Raw genomic sequence first — 24,169 nt, 5'->3', positions numbered from 1 at the left:
GCGGCCGGTGCTCAGGGCGGGGGGCGGCCGGTGCTCAGGGCGGGGGGCGGCCGGTGCTCAGGGCGGGGGGCGGCCGGTGCTCAGGGCGGGGGGCGGCCGGTGCTCAGGGCGGGGGGCGGCCGGTGCTCAGGGCGGGGGGCGGCCGGTGCTCAGGGCGGGGGGCGGCCGGTGCTCAGGGCGGGGGGCGGCCGGTGCTCAGGGCGGGGGGCGGCCGGTGCTCAGGGCGGGGGGCGGCCGGTGCTCAGGGCGGGGGGGGGGGCCGGTGCTCAGGGCGGGGGGGGGGGCCGGTGCTCAGGGCGGGGGGGGGGGCCGGTGCTCAGGGCGGGGGGGGGGGCCGGTGCTCAGGGCGGGGGGGGGGGCGGTGCTCAGGGCGGGGGGTGGCCGGTGCTCAGGGCGGGGGGGGGGGGGGGGGGCCGGTGCTCAGGGCGGGGGGGGGGGGGGGCCGGTGCTCAGGGCGGGGGGGGGGGGCGGTGCTCAGGGCGGGGGGGGGGGGGGGCGGTGCTCAGGGCGGGGGGGGGGGGGGCGGTGCTCAGGGCGGGGGGGGGGGGGGGCGGTGCTCAGGGCGGGGGGGGGGGGGGGCCGGTGCTCAGGGCGGGGGGGGGGGGCGGTGCTCAGGGCGGGGGGGGGGGGGGCGGTGCTCAGGGCGGGGGGGGGGGGGGGCGGTGCTCAGGGCGGGGGGGGGGGGCCGGTGCTCAGGGCGGGGGGGGGGCGGTGCTCAGGGCGGGGGGGGGGGGGGGGGGCGGGGGGTGGGGCGGTGGAATAATGACCCTGAAACAATTTCCATTCGTTGTAAAAACCCAAATTTTGGGTTAAATTTTCTTCACTAACATCGGTTGTGCGACATATTGTCACTGACGATGGGCAAGTGTTTGGAACCAGATCAGAAACTCGCAGGTGCGTTATGAAGCTGACGCCAATTACTTCTGATTTTTGGTATTTGTGTGAGGGTTCGGTGTTTAACTCCAGGCGTGATTCCATTGACCCACTGGGAAGCTTTTACCAAAACAAACTTTATTTAACAGTTTAAACACTAACAAAAAGAATTAGCGTAACTTTTACCAATTGAAATGCTTAAAATATAAGATGCCATTCTTAACTGCTCATCTATCTCTATTGGTTCCAATTTAAGCAATATTCTTCACTGACTTAAACTCCTCGTCAAACTCAGTTAGCAAGCAACACAGGCTTGTGTGCTGGTACGTGGGCTGCTGGTCCCCAAGCCTCCAGAACACCTCTGGAGAGGGAGAGAGAGAAACCTCTTTTCTTAGCAGGTCCTAAACAGCAGCCTCCAGAGAGAGAGAAAAATACATCTTGCTGCTTTCAGGATCAAACAGAAATGAACTGTGTATTTTTTCCCCCTGTAAGCTTGGCTCCACCCATTCACATGACCCTGTCTCTTGGCAATCAACCTAATCAAAATCCCAGAGAGAGAACTAATGAACAAAAATGCATTAATTCAGATTAAAACATATACCCCCATTATCTCAGATCAATTATGAGTCTGCATTATAAGCATGCCTGGTGCAGACATATCGGCACCATATAAAACAGCTGAATTTCAAACATACCCCGCGCAAGAAAGATGCTAAAATTAGATTTCTGAAAGGCACAGTGTCATCACACGGAAGTCGAGATGTTTCTGATGGAAGGGTGTTGTTTAAATTCATAGAAATCATAGAAACCCTACAGTGCAGGAGGAGGCCATTCGGCCCATCGAGTCTGCACCGACCACAATTGCTCTAGTTATTTTTGTATTTAATCCCCTTCCTGCTCGCAGGTTGCTCGCTGTAAGCAGCTGATCTGCGACCCCAGCTACGTTGCGGAGCGCGTGCAGAAGGTCGGGCAGGTTATCCGGGTCATCTGCATCCTGAGCCATCCCATCAAGCAGACCAACGACGCCAACTCCTGCCAGATCATCATCCCTCAGAACCAGGTCAACAGAAAATCAGGTGAGGAGGGGGGACGTGGGGAAGCGGGGGGCCCCGCATTTGCTCGCGGGGCCAAGACTTGGGTCCTCCACACGGAGACCCGCTGCACCCGCGGTGGGAAGCGCGAGCAGGGGTCGCGCAGCCGGGCTGAGCTCCAAGTGCTGTGACCCTCTGGGGATCATAGAATCTCTACAGTGCAGAAGGAGGGGCCATTCGGCCCATCGAGTCTGCACCGACCACAATCCCACTCGGGCCCTAACCCAATAACCCCACACATTTTCCCTAGATAGTCCCCCTGACACTAAGGGTCAATTTAGCGTGGCCAATCCACCTAACCTGCACATCTTTGGACTGTGGGAGGAAACCGGGGCACCCGGAGGAAACCCACGCAGACACGGGGAGAAGGTGTAAACTCCACACAGACAGTGACCCGAGCCGGGAATCGAACCCAGTTCAATTTTGAGTGTCGAAGATTTGTGGCCCGGTCACGTTTGAGATGCTGGCACGTTCTCCCCGTGTCTGCGTGGGTTTCCTCCGAGCGCTCCGGTTTCCTCCCACAGCCCAAAGATGTGCGGGTTAGGGTGCATTGGCCGTGCTAAATTACCCCGAGTGTCGGGAGGTTAGCAGGGTAAATATGTGGGGTTACAGGAATAGGGGCCGAGGTGGGATTGTGGTCAGTGCAGACTCAATGGGCCGAATGGCCTCCTTCTGCACTGTGTAGGGAGGTTGGTTTGGGGCAGAAACACCATGGAGCAGAGGGGCCGAATGGCCTGGCTCTGTAAATTAAGTTTTAAGTTTACTTATTAGTGTCACAAGTAAGCTTGCATTAACACTGCAATGAAGTTACTGTGAAATCCGCTGGGAGTGAGGGTGTGGAGGTAGGGATGCGGCTTGGGGCAGGGGTTTGTGGCCTCCGGGGCAGGGGTTTGTGGCCTCCGGGGCAGGGACTGGAAGCTGGTGACACGAGCTGTTCTTGCCTCCCACCCGAGACCACCCTGATGTGTGTGTGTGTGTGTGTTTCTACCCCCTCCAGATATTTACGTCTGCCTGATCTCCTACGCTCACAACATTGCTGCCCAGGGCAAGTACATCGCCATCGTCAGCACCACGGTGGAGACGGTGGAGCCAGAGAAAGAGATCGAGCCGGCTTTGGAGCTTCTGGAACCCGTGGATCAGAAGTAAGTGTCTGCGCCGGGGTGGGTGCTGAACAGAGAGAGCTTCGCCGCCGGGGGGGGGGGGGGATCACGGGACGCTGAGCCACACATTCTCCCTCACTTCAGCCCCGGATGTGGCTGCCTCGCTTGGCAGTTACTGTCTGTTTTTCCCCTGCCAGTTGCCCCCTTCAGAAGGTGATGGTGAGGAGCGGCCTTGAACTCAGCTGAAGGGGTTTGCCAGGGCCGTCTTGGGGGCAGTTTAATGTCCTGTCAATCATTTGTTGATAGCGGGTTTAGTCACAGAACGCAGCAATATGTCTGTCAATATGCCAGCGGTCTCTCTTTATAAGTGTTTGAGGTAATGAATTAAACAATGCCCCTACACCCATGAGCAGTCTCTCTTTATAAGTGTGAACTGTTCCTCCATTAACATTTAGAGGTTCATTACCAGAAAGACCTGACACTCACTCTTGGTGAATAATTAACAAGTTATTTATTTAATTAACCGGGAGCTTTAACTAAACAAGTAACATATCGATTAAAGTGAGATGATACTGGAATGCTGTTCAAATAAATACAAGGATCATTCATTATCCAAAAAACTAATAATAGAAATTTAGTCACTCAAAAAAAATACAACCAGGTGTTTTGGCTTTGGAAAAACTTTGGAGTTCTGTCGATTCCGCTGTCTGTAAGCTCTTTCTGATTTTGGTATCCTTCGTAGTTCTCTTAGATTTTTTTTTTTAGCTAGTAGCGAACAGTTCTTCCCTCTCTAGGTGTTGGGAGGTGGCAGCTCTTCGGTTGAACTGCAGGCAGGCAGTTGAGTTCCTCTTTACGACTGTGATGACCTAATCAACTTTCCTACACCACGGGCGACACGGTAGCACAGTGGTTAGCACTGCTGCTTCACAGCTCCAGGGACCTGGGTTCGATTCCCGGCTCGGGTCACTGTCTGTGTGGAGTCTGCACATTCTCCTCGTGTCTGCGTGGGGTTTCCTCCGGGTGCTCCGGTTTCCTCCCACAGTCTGAAGGTGTGCGGGTTAGGTTGATTGGCCATGCTAAAAATTGCCCCTTAGTGTCCTGAGATGCGTAGGTTAGAGGGATTAGTGGGTAAATATGTGGGGATATGGGGGTAGGGCCTGGGTGGGATTGTGGTCGGTGCAGACTCGATGGGCCGAATGGCCTCTTTCTGTACTGTAGGGTTTCTGTGTTACACCAGGATTGGTCTGACGTTGTCAACAACAGCAAACTCAAATTTGATAGGTTCCTGAGAGCTGAGTGTCTTCTTTAAACCGATAGGCTGTCAAAATTCAAAAACCCGCAAAGCCTGTTACCAAGGCAATCCCGATGCTTGGTCCTCGTTACTAATGCTGCACTCTGTGTACCCTGTGTACCTGCATTTTAAACGTCCACGCACTGAACACAAAACCAGCTGTTAAAGGGACCACACTTCACTAACTCCACTTCACAACACTCGGGATTGGGACGACGATGCAGGTGCACAGCCGTAAACATTTCCACTAACCTGCGAACGTTTCTCTCCCCCCCCCCCCTCCTCCACCCTGTCCCCACTTTCTCCAGGTTCGTCGCCATTAGCGACCTGTACGAGCCAATAGAAGACGGGACAGAAAGCCAGGTGAGTAGGTCCCAGGGCCGTTCTGCCAGCGATCGGGTCCAGTCTTCCTCTCGCCCGTTCCCCCCCCCCCTCTCTCTCTGTCTGTCTGCTTGGTGTCTGAGGCGGCGCGTCGCTCCCTCGGCACTAGCGTGGGGGGGGGGGTGGGCACGGGAGAGGTGGAGCTGGGTTAGTGTGGACACCGGGGTGGATCCTCGATACCTGTGGCGTCCCGTCGCTGTGTTTCAAAGGTTCAGAAGAGAGCAGTCGGGAAGGTTACTCTGAAAACACTCATCAGGTTGCAGCTAGGGTACTGAATCCACTTCTCCGTAACTGTGTGGAGGGAATTTACCAGGCTGTTTCCACCCACGGATAATTTTACCCATATAGAAAGATCAAACGGGCTGGCACTGTCATCTTTGCAAGGAGACTGAGGGGAGATTTTTTACTGAAGTTCACAAAATTCTTGGGGTGATGGGTCTGAACTGAGTGGATTGAACAGAAGGGGGTGTTTTCTCTCGATGTAGGGTGTTACGAGCAGGGCCAGCATTAAGCGCCTCTTCAAATGACTACCGACGCCACTTGGGCAGCACAGTGGTTAGCACTGCTGCCTCACAGCGCCAGGGACCCGGGTTCCATTCCCGGCCTCGGGTCACTATGTGGAGTTTACACGTTCTCCCCGTGTCTGCGTGGGTTTCCTCCGGGTGCTCCGGTTTCCTCCCACAGTCCAAAGATGTGCAGGTTAGGTGGATTGGCCACGCTAAATTGCCCTAGTGTCAGGGGGACTAGCTAGGGTAAACGCATGGAGTTATGGGGATAGGATCTGAGTGGGATTGTGTTCGGTGCAGACCCGATGTTGTGGGGGTGGGGGGGGGGGGGGGGGGGGGGGGGAGATGGTGGGAGGGGGTGGTAAGGAGTCCGAGGAAGAGTGTTTTTTAACGTAGCCGGCGTTACAAGCTGGAACCTGCTGCCTGCGAGGGGAGGTGGTGAAGGATTTCGAGAGGAAATTAGATTTTCAGGACTACAGAGTGTGGGGGGGGGACATGAACCCAATGGGCCGAACGGCCTCCCTCTGTGCTATTCTGAGATTTCCATTCCAAAGATTCTGTAATGCTGTTCCGAATGCTGCTGCAGTACTCTGCATGACCACAGGATGGTGCCAGCAGTCCACGTCAGGGCCGAGGACTGATGTTCAACAACAGCCACCTACATTTATATAGCGTCTTTAAACCCGCTAAAACATCCCAATTTTGTGGCAGCATTACAAAGCAATCTTTAATGGCCGAGCCTCAGAACGTGGTAGTAGGGAACAGGCAACCAAAAGCTCGGTCAAAAACATTGGGTTTTTTTAAGGAACATCTTGGTCCAAAATTGGTCCTCTTGAAGACCAGAGTGGTAGACTGTGTATGGAACCAAAAGAGATGGGGGAGACACTAAATGGTTTTTTTGCATCCATATTTACTGAGGAAACGGCATGGAGTCTACGGAAGTAGGGCAAACTGGTAGGGAGGTCATGGAACCTTTACAGATTAAAGGGGAGGAGGTGCTCGCTGTCTTGAGGCAAATCAGAGTGGATAAATCCCCAGGACCAGACAGGGTGTTCCCATGGACCTTGAGGGAAGCTAGTGTTGAACTTGCAGGGGCCTGGCAGACATATTTAAAATGTCAGTATTCACGGGGGAGGTGCCGGATGATTGGAGGGTGGCTCATGTTGTTCCGTTGTTTAAAAAAGGTTCCAAAAGAAATCCGGGAAATTATCGGCCAGTAAGTTTGACGTCGGTGGTGGGCAAGTTATTGGAAGGTGTGATAAGGGATAGGATCTACAAATATTTGGATAGACAGGGACTTACTGGGAGAGTCAACATGGCTTTATGCGTGGTAAGTCATGTTTGACCAATCTATTAGAGTTTCGAGGAGGTTACCAGGAAAGTGGATGAAGGGCAAACTTGTTGTCTACCTGGATTTCAGCAAGGCCTTTGACAAGGTCCCTCATGGGAGGTTAGTTAGGAAGGTTCAGTCGCTAGGTATACATGGGGAGGTAGTAAATTGGATTAGACACTGGCTCAATGGAAGAAGCCAGAGAGTGGTTGTGGAGGATTGCTTCTCTGAGTGGAGGCCTGTGACTAGTGGTGTGCCGCAGGGATCGGTGTTGGGTCCATTGTTGTTTGTCATCTATATCAATGATCTGGATGATAATGTGGTCAATTGGATCAGCAAGTTTGCTGATGATACAAAGATTGGAGGTGTAGTGGACAGTGAGGAAGGTTTTCAAAGCTTGCAGAGGGATTTGGACCAACTAGAAAAATGGGCTGAAAAATGGCAAATGGAATTTAACGCAGACAAGTGTGAGATATTGCACTTTGGAAGGACAAACCAAAGAAGAACGTACAGGGTAAATGGTAGGACTCTGAAGAGTGCAGTTGAACAGAGGGATCTGGGAATACAGGTACAGAGTTCCCTAAAAGTGACGTCACAGGTGGATAAGGTCGTAAAGAGTGCCTTTGGTACATTGGCCTTTATAAATCGGAGTATCGAGTATAAAAGTTGGAGTGTTATGGTAAGGTTATATAAGGCATTGGTGAGGCCGAATTTGGAGTATTGTGTACAGTTTTGGTCACCTAGTTACAGGAAGGATGTAAATAAGGTTGAAAGAGTGCAGAGAAGGTTCACAAGGATGTTGCCGGGACTTGAGAAGCTGAGTTACAGAGAGAGATTGAATAGGTTGGTACTTTATTCCCTGGAGCGTTGAAGATTGAGGGGAGATTTGATAGAGGTGTATAAGATTTTGATGGGTATAGATAGAGTGAATGCAAGCAGGCTTTTTCCACTGAGGCTAGGGGAGAGAAAAACCAGAGGGCATGGGTTAAGGGTGAAAGGAGAAAAATTTCAAGGGAATATTAGGGGGGGCTTCTTCACGCAGAGAGTGGTGGGAGTGTGGAATGAGCTGCCGGATAAAGTGGTAAATGCGGGATCACTTTTAACATTTAAGAAAAACTTGGACGGGTTCATGGATGAGAGGGGTGTGGAGGGATATGGTCCAAGTGCAGGTCAGTGGGACTAGACAAAAAATGGTTCGGCACAGACAAGAAGGGCCAAAAGGCCTGTTTCTGAGCTGTAAATTTTCTATGGTTCTTAAAGGAGCGAGAGACAGAGAGGAGGCTGTAGGGGCTGGAGGAGGTTACAGAGATGGGGGGGGGGGGGGGGGGGGTGGGGCGGTTGGAGGAGGTTACAGAGATAGGGAGAGTTGTAGGGGCTGCAGGAATCCGTAGAAACCCCTGGGTGACAGACTACTGACCTGTCCCGGGAGGTACTAAGCTATGGAAACAAGACAGAAGTCTGGCTTCGTGCACCACTGGGTACAGGAAGTGAATCGGAATCTCATCTCATGACATCCCTATATCCGTGAAGCCTGCCCTGGAGGCAGACAGCAGTGGGGGCTGCGGCTCATTGAATATATTCGAGGCCGAGTTACACAGATTTCTGTTCGACGGGGGGAGGGGGGGGGGGGGGGGTGACCAGACAGGAAAGTGCCGTTGAGGCCACAATCGGATCAGATAAAATCTTATAGAATGGGGTAGCAGGCTTGAGAGGGGCTGAATGGGCTTGCTCCTGTTCCTGTGTAACAGGCTTGAGAGAGAGGGGCTGAATGGCCGCCTCCTGTTCCTGTGTAACAGACTTGAGAGAGAGGGACTGAATGGACCTCCTCCTGTTCCTGTGTAACAGGCTCCAGAGGGGCTGAATGGGCCTCCTCCTGTTCCTGTGTAACAGGCTCGAGAGGGGCTGAATGGCTTCCCTCCTGTTCCTGTGTAACAGGCTCCAGAGGGGCTCAATGGGCCTCCTCCTGTTCCTGTGTAACAGGCTCGAGAGGGGCTGAATGGCCTCCCTCCTGTTTCTGTGTAACAGGCTCGAGAGAGAGGGGCTGAATGGCCGCCTCCTGTTCCTGTGTAACAGGCTCGAGAGAGAGAGAGGGGCTGAATGGACCTCCTCCTGTTCCTGTGTAACAGGCTCCAGAGGGGCTGAATGGACCTCCTCCTGTTCCTGTGTAACAGGCTCCAGAGGGGCTGAATGGACCTCCTCCTGTTCCTGTGTAACAGGCTCCAGAGGGGCTGAATGGCCTCCCATGGCCATGCTAGTTTGACATTGCCTCTTTTTTGAAAATCTCTCTGATGTGATGTTCACCTCTCGACCCCCCCCTTTCTGCCCCTCCCCAGGTCTTTGTGTCCCGCTCTTATGACGCTACCACCCACTTTGAGACGACCTGCAACGACATCAAGGACATCTACAAACGCATGACGGGGACTGACTTCGACTTCGAGAACATGAAGCGCAAACAGAACGATGTCTTCGGCGAGGACGAGCAGTAGCGGGAGCGGCTCGCCGGAGCGATGGCCAATGAGGTTCACCCTGCCCGTGCACAGACCCCCCCCTCCTCCTCCTCCTCTCTCTCTCTCTCTCCACCCCCCCTCCCTTTCCGTCTTAACATTCCTCCGATAATATAAATGAGCGGGCTGGTCGCCTCACAAAGTCAAATACTTTGAACAGTTGTCACCGGGATGTCCTCCTCCCTTCCCTTCCCCCCCCCCACCCCGCGAGTGCCACGTGTTGGAGGGGCAATTGCGCGAGAATTAATTGGGTTTCAAAAATAAAAAGGAAATGTGTGCTCCTGTTTCCCTGTCAAGGCAGCTAACCAGGTAACTGCTAAAAGGACTCAAATAAAGACATCAAACATCCTGTCTGTCACTCTTGTTGTCCGTCTCCCTCTCTCTCTCTCTCTCTCAGCGTCAGAATCCCCAAAACCGGTTGTCCATTTGTGTTTTAATTCATCCCCGGGATGCGGGCGTGGCCGGCTGGTCCCAGCATTTAACCCCCTCCCATCCCTAATTGTCTCCCCCCCCCCCCCCCCCCCCGCCTTGAGAAGGTGGTGGCCTAATTGCCCCCCCTTTGAGAAGTTGGTGGGAGAGCCGCCATCTTGAACCCCGTTGCAGTCCCGTGCGGTGTAGGTACAGCCACAGGGGCGGCACGGTGGCTCAGTGGGTTAGCACTCCTGCCTCACAACACTAGGGACCCGGGTTCGATTCCTGGCCTTGGGTCACTGTCTGTGTGGAGTCTGCACCTTCTCCCCGTGTCGGCGTGGGTTTCCTCTGGGTGCTCCGGTTTCCTGCTGGTTAGGGTGCGTTGGCCGTGCTAAATTCTCCCTCTGTGTACCCGAACAGGCACCGGAGTCTGGCAACTAGGGGATTTGCACAGTAACTTCATTGCAGTGTTATAGAGTCAGAGGTTTACAGCATGGAAACAGGCCCTTCGGCCCAACTTGTCCATGCCGCCCTTAATTAAAACCCCTAAGCTAGTCCCAATTGCCCACATTTGGCCCATATCCCTCTATACCCATCTTACCCATGTAACTATCTAAATGCTTTTTAAAAGACAAAATTGTACCCACCTGTACTACTACCTCTGGCAGCTTGTTCCAGACACTCACCACCCTCTGTGTGAAAAAATTGCCCCTCTGAACCCTTTTGTATCTCCCCCCTCTCCCCTCAAACCTATGCCCTCTAGTTTTAGATTCCCCTACCTTTGGGGAAAAGATATCGACTATCTCGCTGATCTGTGCCCCTCATTATTTTATAGACCTCTATAAGATCACCCCTCAGCCTCCTACGCTCCAGAGGAAAAGGTCCCAGTCTATTCGGCCTCTCCTGATAACTCAAACCATCAAGTCCCGGTAGCATCCTAGTAAATCCTTTCTGCACTTTTCTAGTTTAATAATATCCTTTCTATGATAGGAAAACCAGTGTTAATGTAAGCCTACTTGTGACTAATAATAAATAAACTTAAAACTAGGATGGGAATAGAGGGATATGGTCCCTGGAAGGGTAGGGGGTTTTAGTTGAGTCGGGCAGCATGGTCAGTGCAGGCTTGGAGGGCCGAAGGGCCTGTTCCTGTGCTGTAATTTTCTTTGTTCTTTAGTGCTGTTAGGGAGGGAGTTCCAGGATTTTGACCCAGCCAGTGAGGGAACGGCCGATATATTTCCAAGTCGGGTTGGTGTATGTGGGTGGCTCGGAGGGGGGAACTTGCAGGCCGTGGGCATTCCCCATGGCGTCTGCTGCCCTTGTCCTTCTAGAGGATAGAGATGGCGGGTTTGGGCGGTGCTGTCAAATGAGTGAGTCGCTGCGGTGCATCTTGTAGACGGTACACTTGTGGTGGAGGGAGTGAATGTGGTGCCAATCAAACATGAACTGCTTTGTCCCGGATGGTGTCGAGCTTCTCGAGTGTTGTTGGAGCCGCGCTCATCCAGGCGAGTGGGAGAATATTCCATCACACTCCTGACTCGTGCCTTGAAGATGGTGAACGAAGAACAGTACAGCACAGGAAACAGGCCCTTCGGCCCTCCAAGCCTGTGCCGCTCATTGGTCCAACTAGACCATTCGTTTGCATCCCTCCATTCCCAGGCTGCTCATGTGACTATCCAGGTAAGTCTTAAACGATGTCAGCGTGCCTGCCTCCACCACCCTACTTGGCAGCGCGTTCCAGGCCCCCACCACCCTCTGTGTAAAAAAAACATCTCTCTGATATCTGAGTTATACTTCGCCCCTCTCACCTTGAGCCCGTGACCCCTCGTGATCGTCACCTCCGACCTGGGAAAAAGCTTCCCACTGTTCACCCTATCTATACCCCTCATAATTTTGTATGAGGTCTCCCCTCATTCTCCGTCTTTCCAGGGAGAACAAGCCCAGTTTACCCACTCTCTCCTCGTAGCTAAGACCCTCCACACCAGGCAACATCCTGGTAAACCTTCTCTGCACTCTCTCTAAAGCCTCCACGTCCTTCTGGTAGTGCGGCGACCAGAACTGGACGCAGTGCTCCAAATGTGGCCTAACCAGCGTTCTATACAGCTGCATCATCAGACTCCAGCTTTTATACTCTATACCCCGTCCTATAAAGGCAAGCATACCATATGCCTTCTTCACCACCTTCTCCACCTGTGCTGCCACCTTCAAGGATTTGTGGACTTGCACACCTAGGTCCCTCTGGGGGTCAGGCTTTTTACAGGACTTTATTCATGGAGATGTGGGCATCACTGACTATTCTAGCATTAATCTCCCATCCCTAATTGCCCCTTGAGATGGTGGTGGGTGAGCTGCCATCTTGAACCCGCTGCAGTCCTGTGTGGTGTAGGTACACCCACAGCGCTGTTAGGGAGGGAGCTCCAGGATTTTGAAGGATTGGCTGATATATTTGCAAGGACCTAGGTGGATGTACTGCGGGCGTGCGGTGGACTGAAAAGATTGAGTATGTGGACTTTAAGAAAGAGGTTGTGCTGGAATCTTTGAATGGCATCAAGATAGATAAGTCGCCGGGTCCGGATGGGATGTACCCCAGGTTACTGTGGGAGGCGAGGGAAGAGATTGCAGAGCCTCTGGCGATGATCTTTGCGTCGTCGATGGAGACGGGAGAGGTGCCGGAGGATTGCGGATGTGGTTCCTATTTTCAAGAAGGGGAATAGGGATAGCCCAGGAAATTACCGACCGGTGAGTCTAACCTCAGTGGTTGGTAAGCTGATGGAGAAGATCCTGAGGGACAGGATATATGAGCATTTAGAGAGGTTTAGTATGCTCAAGAATACTCAGCATGTCAGAAGTTACAGAGGGACATAGATAGGATGCAAGACTGGGCGGACAAGTGGCAGATGGACTTCAACCCAGATAAATGCGTAGTGGTCCATTTTGGCAGGTCAAATGGGATGAAGGAGTACAATACAAAGGGAAAGACTCTTAGTACTGTAGAGGATCAGAAGGACCTTGGGGTCCGGGTCCATAGGAATCTAAAATCGGCCCCGCAGGTGGAGGTGGTGGTTAAGAAGGCGTATGGTGTGCTGGCCTTTATCAATCGAGGGATTGAGTTTAGGAATCCGGGGATAATGATGCAGCTATATAAGACCCTCGTCAGACCCCACTTGGAGTCCTGTGCTCAGTTCTGGTCGCCTCACTATAGGAAGGATGTGGAAAAGATTGAAAGGGTGCAGAGGAGATTTACAAGGATTTTGCCTGGATTGAGTGGCATGCCTTATGAGGATAGGTTGAGGGAGCTCGGTCTTTTCTCCTTGGAGAGACGAAGGATGAGAGGAGACCTAATAGAGGTATATAAGATGTTGAGAGGCATAGATCGGGTGGACTCAGAGGCTTTTTCCCAGGGTGGAAATGGCTGCTACGAGAGGACACAGGTTTAAGGTGCTGGGGAGTAGGTACAGGGGAGATGTTCGGGGTAGGTTTTTCACTCAGAGGGTGGTGGGCGAGTGGAATTGGCTGCCGTCAGTGGTGGTGGAGGCAAACTCAATAGGGTCTTTTAAGAGACTCCTGGATGAGTACATGGAGCTTAATAGGATGGAGGGTTATAGGTAGGCCTAGAAGGTAGGGATGTGTTCGGCACAACTTGTGGGCCGAAGGGCCTGTTTGTGCTGTAGTTTTTCTATGTTTCTAAGTCGGGATGGTGTGGGTGGGAGGGGGCTCGGAGGGGGAACTTGAATCATCACAGTAGGTGGGACATGTGGCAATGGTAATTTCTGCACAGCAAGAATTTGTTGCTGGAGGGATAAATAGTGGGGGGCTGTCAGGACTTCTTTCCTCCTCTCGCTCGCTCTTCCAAGAGTGGGAATTTTTTGCCCCCATCGTGGAGGGCAGTGGTGATGGGACCTGTGGTTTATGCTGTGGAGATGCTGGTGTTGGACTGGGGTAAACGCAGTGAGAAGTAAGAACAACACCAGGTTAAAGTCCAACAGATTTATTTGGTAGCGAATGCCACTAGCTTTTGGAGCGCTGCTCCTTCATCAGGTGGAGTGGGAGATGTGCTCACAAACCGGGCATACAGAGACACAAACTCAATTTACAGAATAATGATTGGAATGCTAATCAAGTCTTAAAGGTACAGACAATGTGAGTGGAGAGAGGGTTAAGCACAGGTTAAAGAGATATGTATTGTCTCCAGACAGGACAGCTAGAGAGATTTTGCAGGCCCAGGCAAGTTGTGGGGGTTACAGATAGCGTGACATGAACCCAAGATCCCGGTTGAGGCCGTCCTCATGTGTGCGGAACTTGGCTATCAGTTTCTGCTCGGCGTCCTGTGGGGGAACACTTCAGCAGTCATGGGCATTCAGCCTCTGATCTTCGGGTAAGCGTTCTCCAAGGCGGCCTTCACGACACCACATCTCCCACTCCACCTGACAAAGGAGCAGCGCTCCGAAAGCTCGTGGCATTTGCTACCAAATAAACCTGTTGGACTTTAACCTGGTGTGAGACTTCTTAACGTCTTATGTCAGAGAAAGCTCCTCTGACACTGTAGGGCTTCCTCAGCACTGTAGCAAGAGGTGCTCGAATGCGCCTGCGCTCTGTTCCACCCCTCTCTCGCCAGGCACTGCGCAGGCGTTCCGTAAGGGAGGATGTGTTGCCTGTACGCCTGCGCCATCGGTTTGCGTTACCCCCCAGCCGGAAGCGCCTGAGTGCTGCCCTTCCGCTACAGCTGTGCCCCCCTACGAAGGCGCCTGCGCATTGCCGTTCAATGGCCATTTCCGTACACTAGATCAAATGCGCAATGCCGTACGACGCTCACAACCGGCCAACACGCCTGCGCAAAACCCTTCTGAGGTCTTTCCGTCCACCATGTCGTCAATATACCTGCGCGGTGCCCTGCAGAGGTCTTTCCGTACGCATCATGCGCTTGCGTAGTGCCGTACAAAGCTGGAAGGAGGGGAGGGGAGTCCGTGTGAGGGGAAAGGCCGCGGCTGGAGTGCGGCTGCGCGGAGTGGTGGACGCTTCAGTTTGACGGTTTCTCCGGCAGTCCCGTGAAGAACATTTTTCTTTTTTATTTCTTTCAAAATTAAGTTTTGGTGCGGTTGTCGGTAAGGGGATGGCGCAGTATAAAGGAGCGGCCAGTGAGGCCGGCCGGGCCATGCAGCTGATGAAGAAACGGGAGAAGCAGCGCGAGCAGCTGCAGCAACTCAAACAGAAAATAGCCGAGGTCCGACAACATGGCGGCGGATTTAAAGGGACCGCGCACTCTCTTAAAGGGACCGCTCACTCTCTTAAAGGGACCGCGCTATGTTAAAGGGACGATGTGCGCTTTCCGTCTTAAACGAACATTGCACTTTGTTAGAGGGACCGCACTCTCTGTCTTCAAGGGACTATGCACACTCTCCATCTTAAAGGGACCATGCACTCTCTGAAAGGGACCGCACTCGCTGTCTTAAAGGGACTATGTGCACTCTTCATCCTAAAGGGACCATGCACTCTCTTAAAGAGATCGTGCACTTTCCCTTAAAGTGACCATGTGTTCTCTCTTCAAAGGACCGCACACACTGTCAAATGGACCACCGCTGTCTTAAAGGGATCATGCACACCCTTAAAGGGCCCATGCTCTTTCTGAAAGGGACCTCTCTCACACACACTTAAAGGGTCCACACTCTCTCGTAAAGGTTAAAGTCCAACAGGTTTATTTGGAATCATGAGCTTTCAGAGTGCTGCTCCTTCATCAGGTGAGGAAGCAGCGTTCTGCAAGCTCGTGATTCCAAATAAACCTGTTGGACTTTAACCTGGTGTTGTGAGACTTCTTACTATGCACCCCAATCCAATGACGGCATCTCCACATCATGGCTCTCATAAAGGGACCATGCACTCTCTCTTAAAGGTCCACGCATTCTCTCGTAAAGGGTCCAACTGCTCTCTCTCAAAGGGACCACATGATCTCTCTTACCGGACCCGTGCACACTCTCTTAAAGGGAATGCATTGTTTTTTTTATAGCAACTGTGCTCTCTCTTAAAGGGACTGCATCCTGTCTTAAAGTGGTGGTGCTTTCTCTTAAAGGGACCATGTACTCTCTCTCTCGCTCTCTCTCTCTCTGAAAGGTGACTGTGGGGGGAGGAGGGGTTATTGTGGGGAAGAGTTGGCAGTAGTGGGGGTGGGGCGAGATTAATGCTGTATTGATTTTTGCAGATACGGGTAGTGACTTTCAAGGGGCATCTTGACAAAGACATGAATAGGATGGGAATAGAGGGATATGGTCCCTGGAAGGGTAGGGAGTTTTAGTTCAGACCAGTGGCATGGTCAGTGCAGGCTTGGAGGGCCGAAGGGCCTGTTCCTGTGCTGTAATTTTCTTGGTTCTTTGTCAAACAGCTCCAGCAACTGCACACTCTCAGTACAACCGGCAAACGTATTGCAGCCCACACCTTGTGCACAAGTCCCAAAGGAATCATCAATTTACAAATTAATTCTTCCTATACCCAAACCCAAATGACACCTGGTGCGGAGAGGGGAGGGTCGGGATGGCGACCTCCTCGTGAACCTGCTCCTGGACCTGGCGAAACGCGCCATTTACAGGTCCAGGCAGCGGGCGATCGAGGGGGCCGTCCATCCTGACTGTCTGCCCCTCTACCGCGGCTACGTTCGCAGCCAGGTGTCCCTGGAGAGGGAGCATGCGGTGTCCACGGGCGCGGTTGACGCTTTCCGTGCCCGCTGGGCACCGCAGGGGTTGGGGTGCGTTATCAACCCCGATAATCACATTTTAATTTGATATTTTCAAGTTTCCTTTGTACTTTGATTTTTGTTCGGGCTGTTCCCCCCTCCTTTTGGGGAGCTGCCCCTTTTACTTTGTCCTGATTTAATTTGAGTTTGTTTATTTGGTTTGACCTAAAAAGAGGCCAAACCCAAATGACCTCACCCTCATGTTAGGGCAGCATAGCAGTTAGCACTGCTGCCTCACAGCTCCTGGGACATGGGTTCGATTACGGCCTGGGGTGACAGTATGTGTGGAGTCTGCATGTTCTCCCATGTATGTGTGGGTTTCCTCCAGGTGCTCCGGCTTTCTCCCGCAGTCACAATGCATGGGGTTACAGACAAAGCCTGGGTAAGGTGGAGAATGGGCCGAGTGATCTCCTGCAATGTAGGAATTCTTTGGTTCTAATTCTATCTCTGTCATCTCCTCCAGCCCCTACAATCCTCTTTATCTCTGTAATCTCCTCCAGCCCCTACATCCCTCCCTATCTCTGTAATCTCCTCTAGCCCCTATAACCCTCCCTATCTCTGTAACCTGCAACCCTCCAAGATCTCTGCACTCCTCCAGTTCCGGCCTCTCGAGCATCCCGCGATTCCCATCGCTCCGCCATTGATGCTGTGCCTTCAGCTGCCTGGGGGCCCTAAGCTCTGGAATGAATTTCCTTGCATTGTTCCTATTCAAACAATCATCTTACACCCTCTTGGACACCACCACTGAATCTGCCTCCACCACACTCCCAGGCAGTGCGTTCCAGACCCGAACCGCTCACTGTGTAAAAAGTTTTCCCTCATGCCGCATTTGCTTCTTTTGCAAATCGCTTTAAATCCACTCGTTCTCGATCCTTTTATGCGGGGGAACAGTTTCTCTCTCTACTCTGTCCAGCCACCCCTCATGATTTTGAACATCTCTACCAAATCTCCTCTTAGCTTTCTCTCCAAGGAGAACAGTCCCAACCTCTCCAAATCTATCCTCGTAACTGAAGTTACTCACCCGTGGAATCATTCTTGTAAACCTCTTCTGCACTCTAAGCCAATGCGCTCACATCCTTGCTATAGTGTGGCACCCAGAACTGTATACAGTATTCTAGCTGAGATCTAACTAGTATCTTGTATAAGTTCAGCATAACCTCCTTCCTCTTGTACTCTGTGCCCCTGTTATAAAGCCCAAGATACTATATGCTTAATTCATAGAATCATAGAATCTATGTCTAATCCCCACAGTACAATTCGGCCCATTGAGTCGGTAACAACCACAATCCCACCCAGGCCCTATCCCTGTAACCCCCTCACATTTACCCTGCTAGTTCCCCCTGACACTAGGGAGAATTTAGCATGCCCAATCAACCGAACCCGCACATCTTTGGAGTGTGGGAGGAAACCGGAGCACCCGGAGGAAACGCACACAGACACGGGGAGAACGTGCAGACTCCACACAGACAGTGACCTAAGCTGTGAATCTGGGTCCCTGGCACTGAGAGGCAGCAGTGCTAAACACTGTGCCACCGTGCTGCCCTCGCAAATTAGTTAAACCGATTTCTTCTTTAGAAATCCATGCTGGCTCTTCCGAATCAACTGTCACTTTTCCACGTGCTGACTAATTCTATCCAGAATAACTGTTTCTAGAAGCTTCCCCACCACTGATGTCAGACTGACTGGCCTGTAATTACTGGGGTGTATCCTTACAATCTTTTTTCGAACGAGGGTGTAATGTCTGCAATTCTCCAGTGCTCTGAGTCTAAGGAAGACTGGAAGGTTATGGCCAGCGCCCCTGCGATTTCCATCCTCACTTCCTTCAATATCCTGGGATGCATCTGATCCGGTCCTGGTGTCTTGTCAACTTTCGGGATCGACAGTTTATTCAACACTTCCTCCTTAGCAATTTTGAACCCTTCTCGGGACAGAGTTTCCTCGTCTGTCACCGTGTCCTGGGTGGCATCTACCTCCTCGGTAAAGACAGGTGCACAATATTCATTTTAATATCTCAGCCATGCCCCTAGCCTCCATGTGTTAATCCTCTGTTATGTCCCTAATTGGTCCGACTCCTCTTGCCGCCCTGTTACTATTTATGTGCCTCTCGAAGACTTTGGGACTCCCCTTTATGTTGGCAGCCAGTCTTTTCTCATCATCCCTCTTTGCTTCTCTAATGTGTTTTTTCACCTCCCTCTGAACCGTCTGTATTCCTCTTGGTTCTCAACTGTATATTCTACCTGAAAGCAGATTCACACTCATATCATTTAGGCCACTCGGCCCCTCATGCCTGCTCTGTCATTCAATAAGATCATGTCTGATCTGATTGTCACCTCGACCCCACATTCCCGCCGACCCCCCGATAACCTTTCACCTCAGCGTTAATCCAGAATCTATCCACCTCTGCCTTAAAAAGATTCCAAGACTCTGCTTCCCCGCCGTCCGAGGAAGAGAGTTCCAGAGACTCAGCCCCCTCTGAGAGAAATCATTTCTCCTCATCTCCGTCTGCAATGGGCGAACCCCCCCCCCCCCCAACCACACCGAGTTCTAGAAAGAGGAAATATCCTCTCCACATCCACCCTGTCAAGAAACCCCCTCAGGATCTGAAAGGTTTGGATCGAGTCGCCTCTTACTCTTCTAAACTGCAGCGGATACAAGCCTAACCTGTCCGACCTTTCCTCATCAGACAACCCACCCATTCCAGGGATGGGTCTGGGAAACCTTCTCTCAACCACTCCCAACACATTCACATCCTTCCTTAAATAAGGAGACCCCGTACTGTACACAATACTCCAGATGTGGTCTCACCCATACTGTACACAATACTCCAGATGTGGTTTCACCGACACTGTACACAGTACTCCAGATGTGGTCTCACCGACACTGTACACAATACTCCAGATGTGGTTTCACCGACACTGTACACAGTACTCCAGATGTGGTCTCACCGACACTGTACACAATACTCCCGATGTGGTCTCACTGATACTGTACACAATACTCCAGATGTGGTCTCACCGACACTGTACACAATACTCCAGATGTGGTCTCACCCATACTGTACACAATACTCCAGATGTGGTCTCACCCATACTGTACACAATACTCCAGATGTGGTCTCACTGATACTGTACACAATACTCCAGATGTGGTCTCATCCATACTGTACACAAAACTCCAGATGTGGTCTCACTGATACTGTACACAATACTCCAGATGTGGTCTCACCAATGCCCTGTACAACTGAAGCATAACCTCCAAGATAAAGACAAAATATGCAGATGCTGGAATCTGAGACAAGAACAGAAAATGTCTGCATTTTTCAGTTTCTGTTGAAGCATAACCTCCCTGCTCTTGCAATCAATTCTCCAAGCGATAAATGATAAGATTCTATTAGCTTTGCGGATAACGCTCTATGCCTGCAAATGATCACACACCGCATGTTGTACAGTTGGATGTCACCCTGCCAGTTGCAGGTGAGGGATGGAGCAAAGCGGGGCTGTGTTACTACCTGAATGGCTGTAGATTGGGAGAGGGGAGTGTGCAGTGGGACCTGGGTGTCCTCGTACCCCAGCTGAAGGTAAGCATGCAGGTGCAGCAGGCGGTAAAGAAGGCAAATGGTATGCTGGCCTTCACCGCGAGAGGTTTCGAGTACAGGAGCAGGGATGTGTTGTTGCAATTATACAGGGCCTTGGTGAGGCTACACCTGGAGTATTGTGTGCAGTTTTGGTCTCCTTTTCTGAGGAAGGATGTTCTTGCTCTTGAGGGAGTGCAGCGAAGGTTTACCAGGCTGATTCCGGGGATGGTGGGACTGATGTATGAGGAGAGATTGACTCGGTTAGGATTGTTTTTGCTGGAGTTCAGATGAATGAGGGGAGACTTATAAAATTCTAACAGCACTAGACAGGGTAGATGCAGGGATGATGTTCCCGATGGTGGGGGGAGTCCAGAACCAGGGGTCACAGTCTGAGGATTCGGGGTAGACCATTTAGGACGGAGATGAGTAGACATTTCTTCATCCAAAGAGTGGTGAGCCTGTGGAATTCATTACCACAAGAAGCAGTTGATGTCAAAACATTGAATGTATTCAAGAGGCGGCTGGATATAGCACTTGGGGAGAATGGGATCAAAGGTTATGGGGAGAAAGCAGGATTAGGCTATTGAGTTGGATGATCAGCCATGATCGTGATGAATGGCGCAGCAGGCTCGAAGGGCCGAATGGCCTCCTCCTGCTCCTATCTTCTATACCTATGTTTCTATGTGTTCTAGTCCCCTCCACTATGTTTGGCATCTTATTTTTCCTGTTCCCGATCCTTTCCTTCCCTACGGATACAGACGTTTCTCCACATACGAGGTCAGACAACAGACGTACAACACTTCTTGACCAGTGAGCCCCTCCTTGCTGATGAGACCACAAGACGTTAGAGCAGAAGTAGACCATTCGGCCCATCGTGTCTGCAACGCCCATTCAACGAGTTTGTGCCTGATCTGATGTGATAATCCTGGACACCACTTTCCCACCTTATCCTCCATAACCCCTCGATTTCCTCACTGATTAAAAATCTATCTATCTCGGCCTTGAACGTATTCAGCGACCCAACCTCTGCGGCCTCTGCGATAAAGAATTCCACAGATTCACTCCCCTCTGAAGAAAGAAATTCCTCCTCATCTCCGTCTTAATTGGGCGACTCCTTATTTTTAAACAGCGTGTCAGTGTACTGTTAATCACAGTGTACGGTCATTAACTTGTGAGTTAAACATGTGACATTGATTGTCCAATATTGCACGGTGGCGCAGTGGTTAGCGCTGCTGCCTCACAGCGCCAGGGACCCGGGTTCGATTCCCGGCTCGCGTCACTGTGTGGACTCCGCATGTGTCTCTGTGGGTTTCCTCCGGTTTCCTCCCACAGTCTGAAAGATGTGTGGGTAAGGTGGATTGACAATGCTAAATTGACCCTCAGTGTCAGGGGGACAAGTAGGGTAAATACGGGAGTTGCAGGGATAGGGCCTGGGTGGAACTGCTGTCGGTGCGGGCTTGATGGGTCGAATGGCCTCCTGCACTGCAGGGATTCTATAAGTCGGGACAGCTGGAAGACTTGGCGAGGGGAGAGCTTCTTGCAGGTCAGTAGCACTGAAGAAGAGCCCGACAATAAACCAGCTTGAACCGGAAAAGACCAGTCTGGAGTGATGCTATCACCACAGCCGCTTGTTCTGAGCACCTCCGACATGAGGTAATGGGGAATGTCCACTCCCAACACCCAACCTGTTGGGAGAGCTCCACTCAGCATCTGAAAAAGGAGGGGATTGGTGCAGAACTTGAAGGGGAGATATGAGCAGGGGTATTGTGGGAGCAATAAAGTAGTTGCATTGATAGCCCATCAAAGAGCACTGGCATATTGGGCCGAATGGCCTCCTGCAGGTGGGTATGAAAGCCAACCCTCCAGGGCTCCTCTGTGAAGATTGGGTTAGGGTTAGCAGGGTGAAAGGTTGACAGATCATTCCAGAAACGTGCTCCAACCCTTGGGGAAGAGAGGGCAAGTAATTGGGGAACTGTTTCTGATGGCGTGACTGTTCTTTAATCTCTCTTCTTTGTTCCTGCAGGAAAACCTGGTAAAGTCGAATATCGACAAGAAGTTCTCGGCACATTATGATGCGGTGGAGGCAGAACTCAAGTCCAGCACCGTCGGTAAGACCAGGAACACACACGCTGTCTGTCCCTATCAAACACTCCCAGGACAGGTACAGCACGGGGTTAGATACAGAGTAAAGCTCCCGCTACACTGTCCCCCATCAAATACTCCCAGGACAGGGACAGCACGGGGTTAGATACAGAGTAAAGCTCCCGCTACACTGTCCCCCATCAAATACTCCCAGGACAGGGACAGCACGGGGTTAGATACAGAGTAAAGCTCTCTCTACACTGTCCCAATCAAACACTCCCAGGACAGGTACAGCACGGGGTTAGATACAGAGTAAAGCTCCCTCTACACTGTCCCCCATCAAACACTCCCAGGACAGGTACAGCACGGGGGTTAGAGACAGAGTAAAGCTCCCTCTACACTGTCTCCATCAAACACTCCCAGGACAGGTACAGCACGGGGTTAGATACAGAGTAAAGCTCCCTCTACACTGTCCCCATCAAACACTCCCAGGACAGGTACAGCACGGGGTTAGATACAGAGTAAAGCTCCCTCTACACTGTCACCATCAAACACTCCCAGGACAGGTGCAGCACGGGGTTAGATACAGAGTAAAGCTCCCTCTACACTGTCCCCCATCAAACACTCCCAGGACAGGTACAGCACAGGGTTAGAGACAGAGTAAAGCTCCCTCTACACTGTCCCCCATCAAACACTCCCAGGACAGGTACAGCACAGGGTTAGATACAGAGTAAAACTCCCTCTACACTGTCCCCATCAAACACTCCCAGGACAGGTACAGCACGGGGTAAAATACAGAGTAAAGCTCCCTCTACACTGTCTCCATCAAACACTCCCAGGACAGGGACAGCACCGGGTTAGATACAGAGTAAAGGTTCTTCTAAACTGTTCCCATCAAACACTCCCAGGACAGGTAAGCACGGGGTTAGATACAGAGTAAAGCTCCCTCTACACTGTCCCCATCAAACACTCCCAGGACAGGTACAGCACGGGGTTAGATACAGAGTGAAGCTCCCTCTACACTGTCCCCATCAAACACTCCCAGGACAGGTACAGCACGGGGTTAGATACAGAGTGAAGCTCCCTCTACACTGTCCCCATCAAACACTCCCAGGACAGGTACAGCACGAGGTTAGATACAGAGTGAAGCTCCCTCTACACTGTCCCCATCAAACACTCCCAGGACAGGTACAGCACGGGGTTAGATACAGAGTGAAGCTCCCTCTACACTGTCCCCATCAAACACTCCCAGGACAGGTACAGCACGGGGTTAGATACAGAGTGAAGCTCCCTCTACACTGTCCCTGTCTAACACTCTCATGAGGGAGGGGATAGAGGGAGAGAACAGAGAAAAGGGAGAGAGAGAGGTGGGGGACAGAGTGACAGAAAGAATGAGACCGAGGGGACAGAGTGACAGAGAGAGAGAGCGGGGGGACAGAGAGAGAGTGGGGGGGGCAGAGAGAGAGCGGGGTGACTGCGAGAGAGACCGGGGGGACAGAGAGAGAGCGAGGGGACAGCGAGTGAGAGCGGGGGGGGACAGAGAGAGAGCGGGGTCACAGAGAGAGAGAGAGAGTGTGTTCTGATGCCTGTCTGATGGTGTTGTGTCCACAGGTCTGGTGACCCTGAATGACATGAAGGCCAAACAGGAGGCACTGGTGAAGGAGCGAGAGAAGCAGCTCGCCAAGAAGGAGCAGTCGAAGGAGCTGCTTCTGTGAGTATTCTCCTTGACCGCTCTCTGCCGCTGTGTTTAATCTGACATCCCTCCTCCCCAAACATCACCTCATCCCAAACTCAGAGGAGGATGCGGAGACCAGGAGAATACGGAGAGAGTGAGAGCGAAAGAGGGGACAGAGAGAGAGAGAGAGAGAGGGGAAAGAGAGAGCGAGGGGACAGAGAGACCGAGACAGAGACAGTGAGACAGAGAGCGCGAGACAGAGATCAAGGGGACAGAGAGAGAGAGAGAGAGAGCGTGAGGGGACAGAGAGAGAGAGAGCGAAGGGGACAGAGAGAGAGAGAGACAGAGAGCGAGGGGACAGAGAAAGAGAGAGAGAGCAAGGGGTCAGAGTGAGAGGGCGAGGGGACAGAGAGAGGGCGAGGGGACAGAGAGAGAGAGAGGGCGAGGGGACAGAGAGAGAGAGGGCGAGGGGACAGAGAGAGAGAGGGCGAGGGGACAGAGAGAGAGAGGGAGAGGGGACAGGGAGAGAGAGGGAGAGGGGACAGGGAGAGAGAGGACGAGGGGACAGAGAGAGAGAGGGCGAGGGGACAGAGAGAGAGAGGGCGAGGGGACAGAGAGAGAGAGGGCGAGGGG

At 52.2% G+C, this 24,169-nt stretch overlaps 2 protein-coding genes across 2 annotated transcripts; both read left to right on the top strand.

The window, feature by feature from the left end:
- Positions 1 to 1,777: 1,777 nt before the first annotated feature.
- LOC144490676 (rab GDP dissociation inhibitor alpha-like) lies at positions 1,778 to 9,434 on the top strand (the record flags this gene model as incomplete). Its single annotated transcript, XM_078208377.1, has 4 exons — positions 1,778 to 1,949; positions 2,962 to 3,106; positions 4,664 to 4,718; positions 8,906 to 9,434. Coding segments are annotated over 4 exons (525 nt in total), but the record flags the coding sequence as incomplete, so codon positions are not given.
- A 4,983-nt stretch (positions 9,435 to 14,417) lies between these two features.
- LOC144490675 (protein FAM50A-like) lies at positions 14,418 to 23,576 on the top strand. Its single transcript, XM_078208376.1, has 3 exons — positions 14,418 to 14,705; positions 21,803 to 21,887; positions 23,473 to 23,576. The coding sequence occupies exons 1-3, from the start codon at positions 14,595 to 14,597 to the stop codon at positions 23,574 to 23,576; spliced, it is 300 nt and encodes a 99-aa protein (XP_078064502.1). The 5' UTR covers positions 14,418 to 14,594.
- Positions 23,577 to 24,169: the final 593 nt, after the last annotated feature.

Source organism: Mustelus asterias, unplaced genomic scaffold (assembly GCF_964213995.1).
Source record: "Mustelus asterias unplaced genomic scaffold, sMusAst1.hap1.1 HAP1_SCAFFOLD_3590, whole genome shotgun sequence".
Classification (NCBI taxonomy): domain Eukaryota; kingdom Metazoa; phylum Chordata; class Chondrichthyes; order Carcharhiniformes; family Triakidae; genus Mustelus; species Mustelus asterias.
Note: the sequence above shows the minus strand (reverse complement) of the source record. Positions and strands in the feature narration are given on the sequence as shown.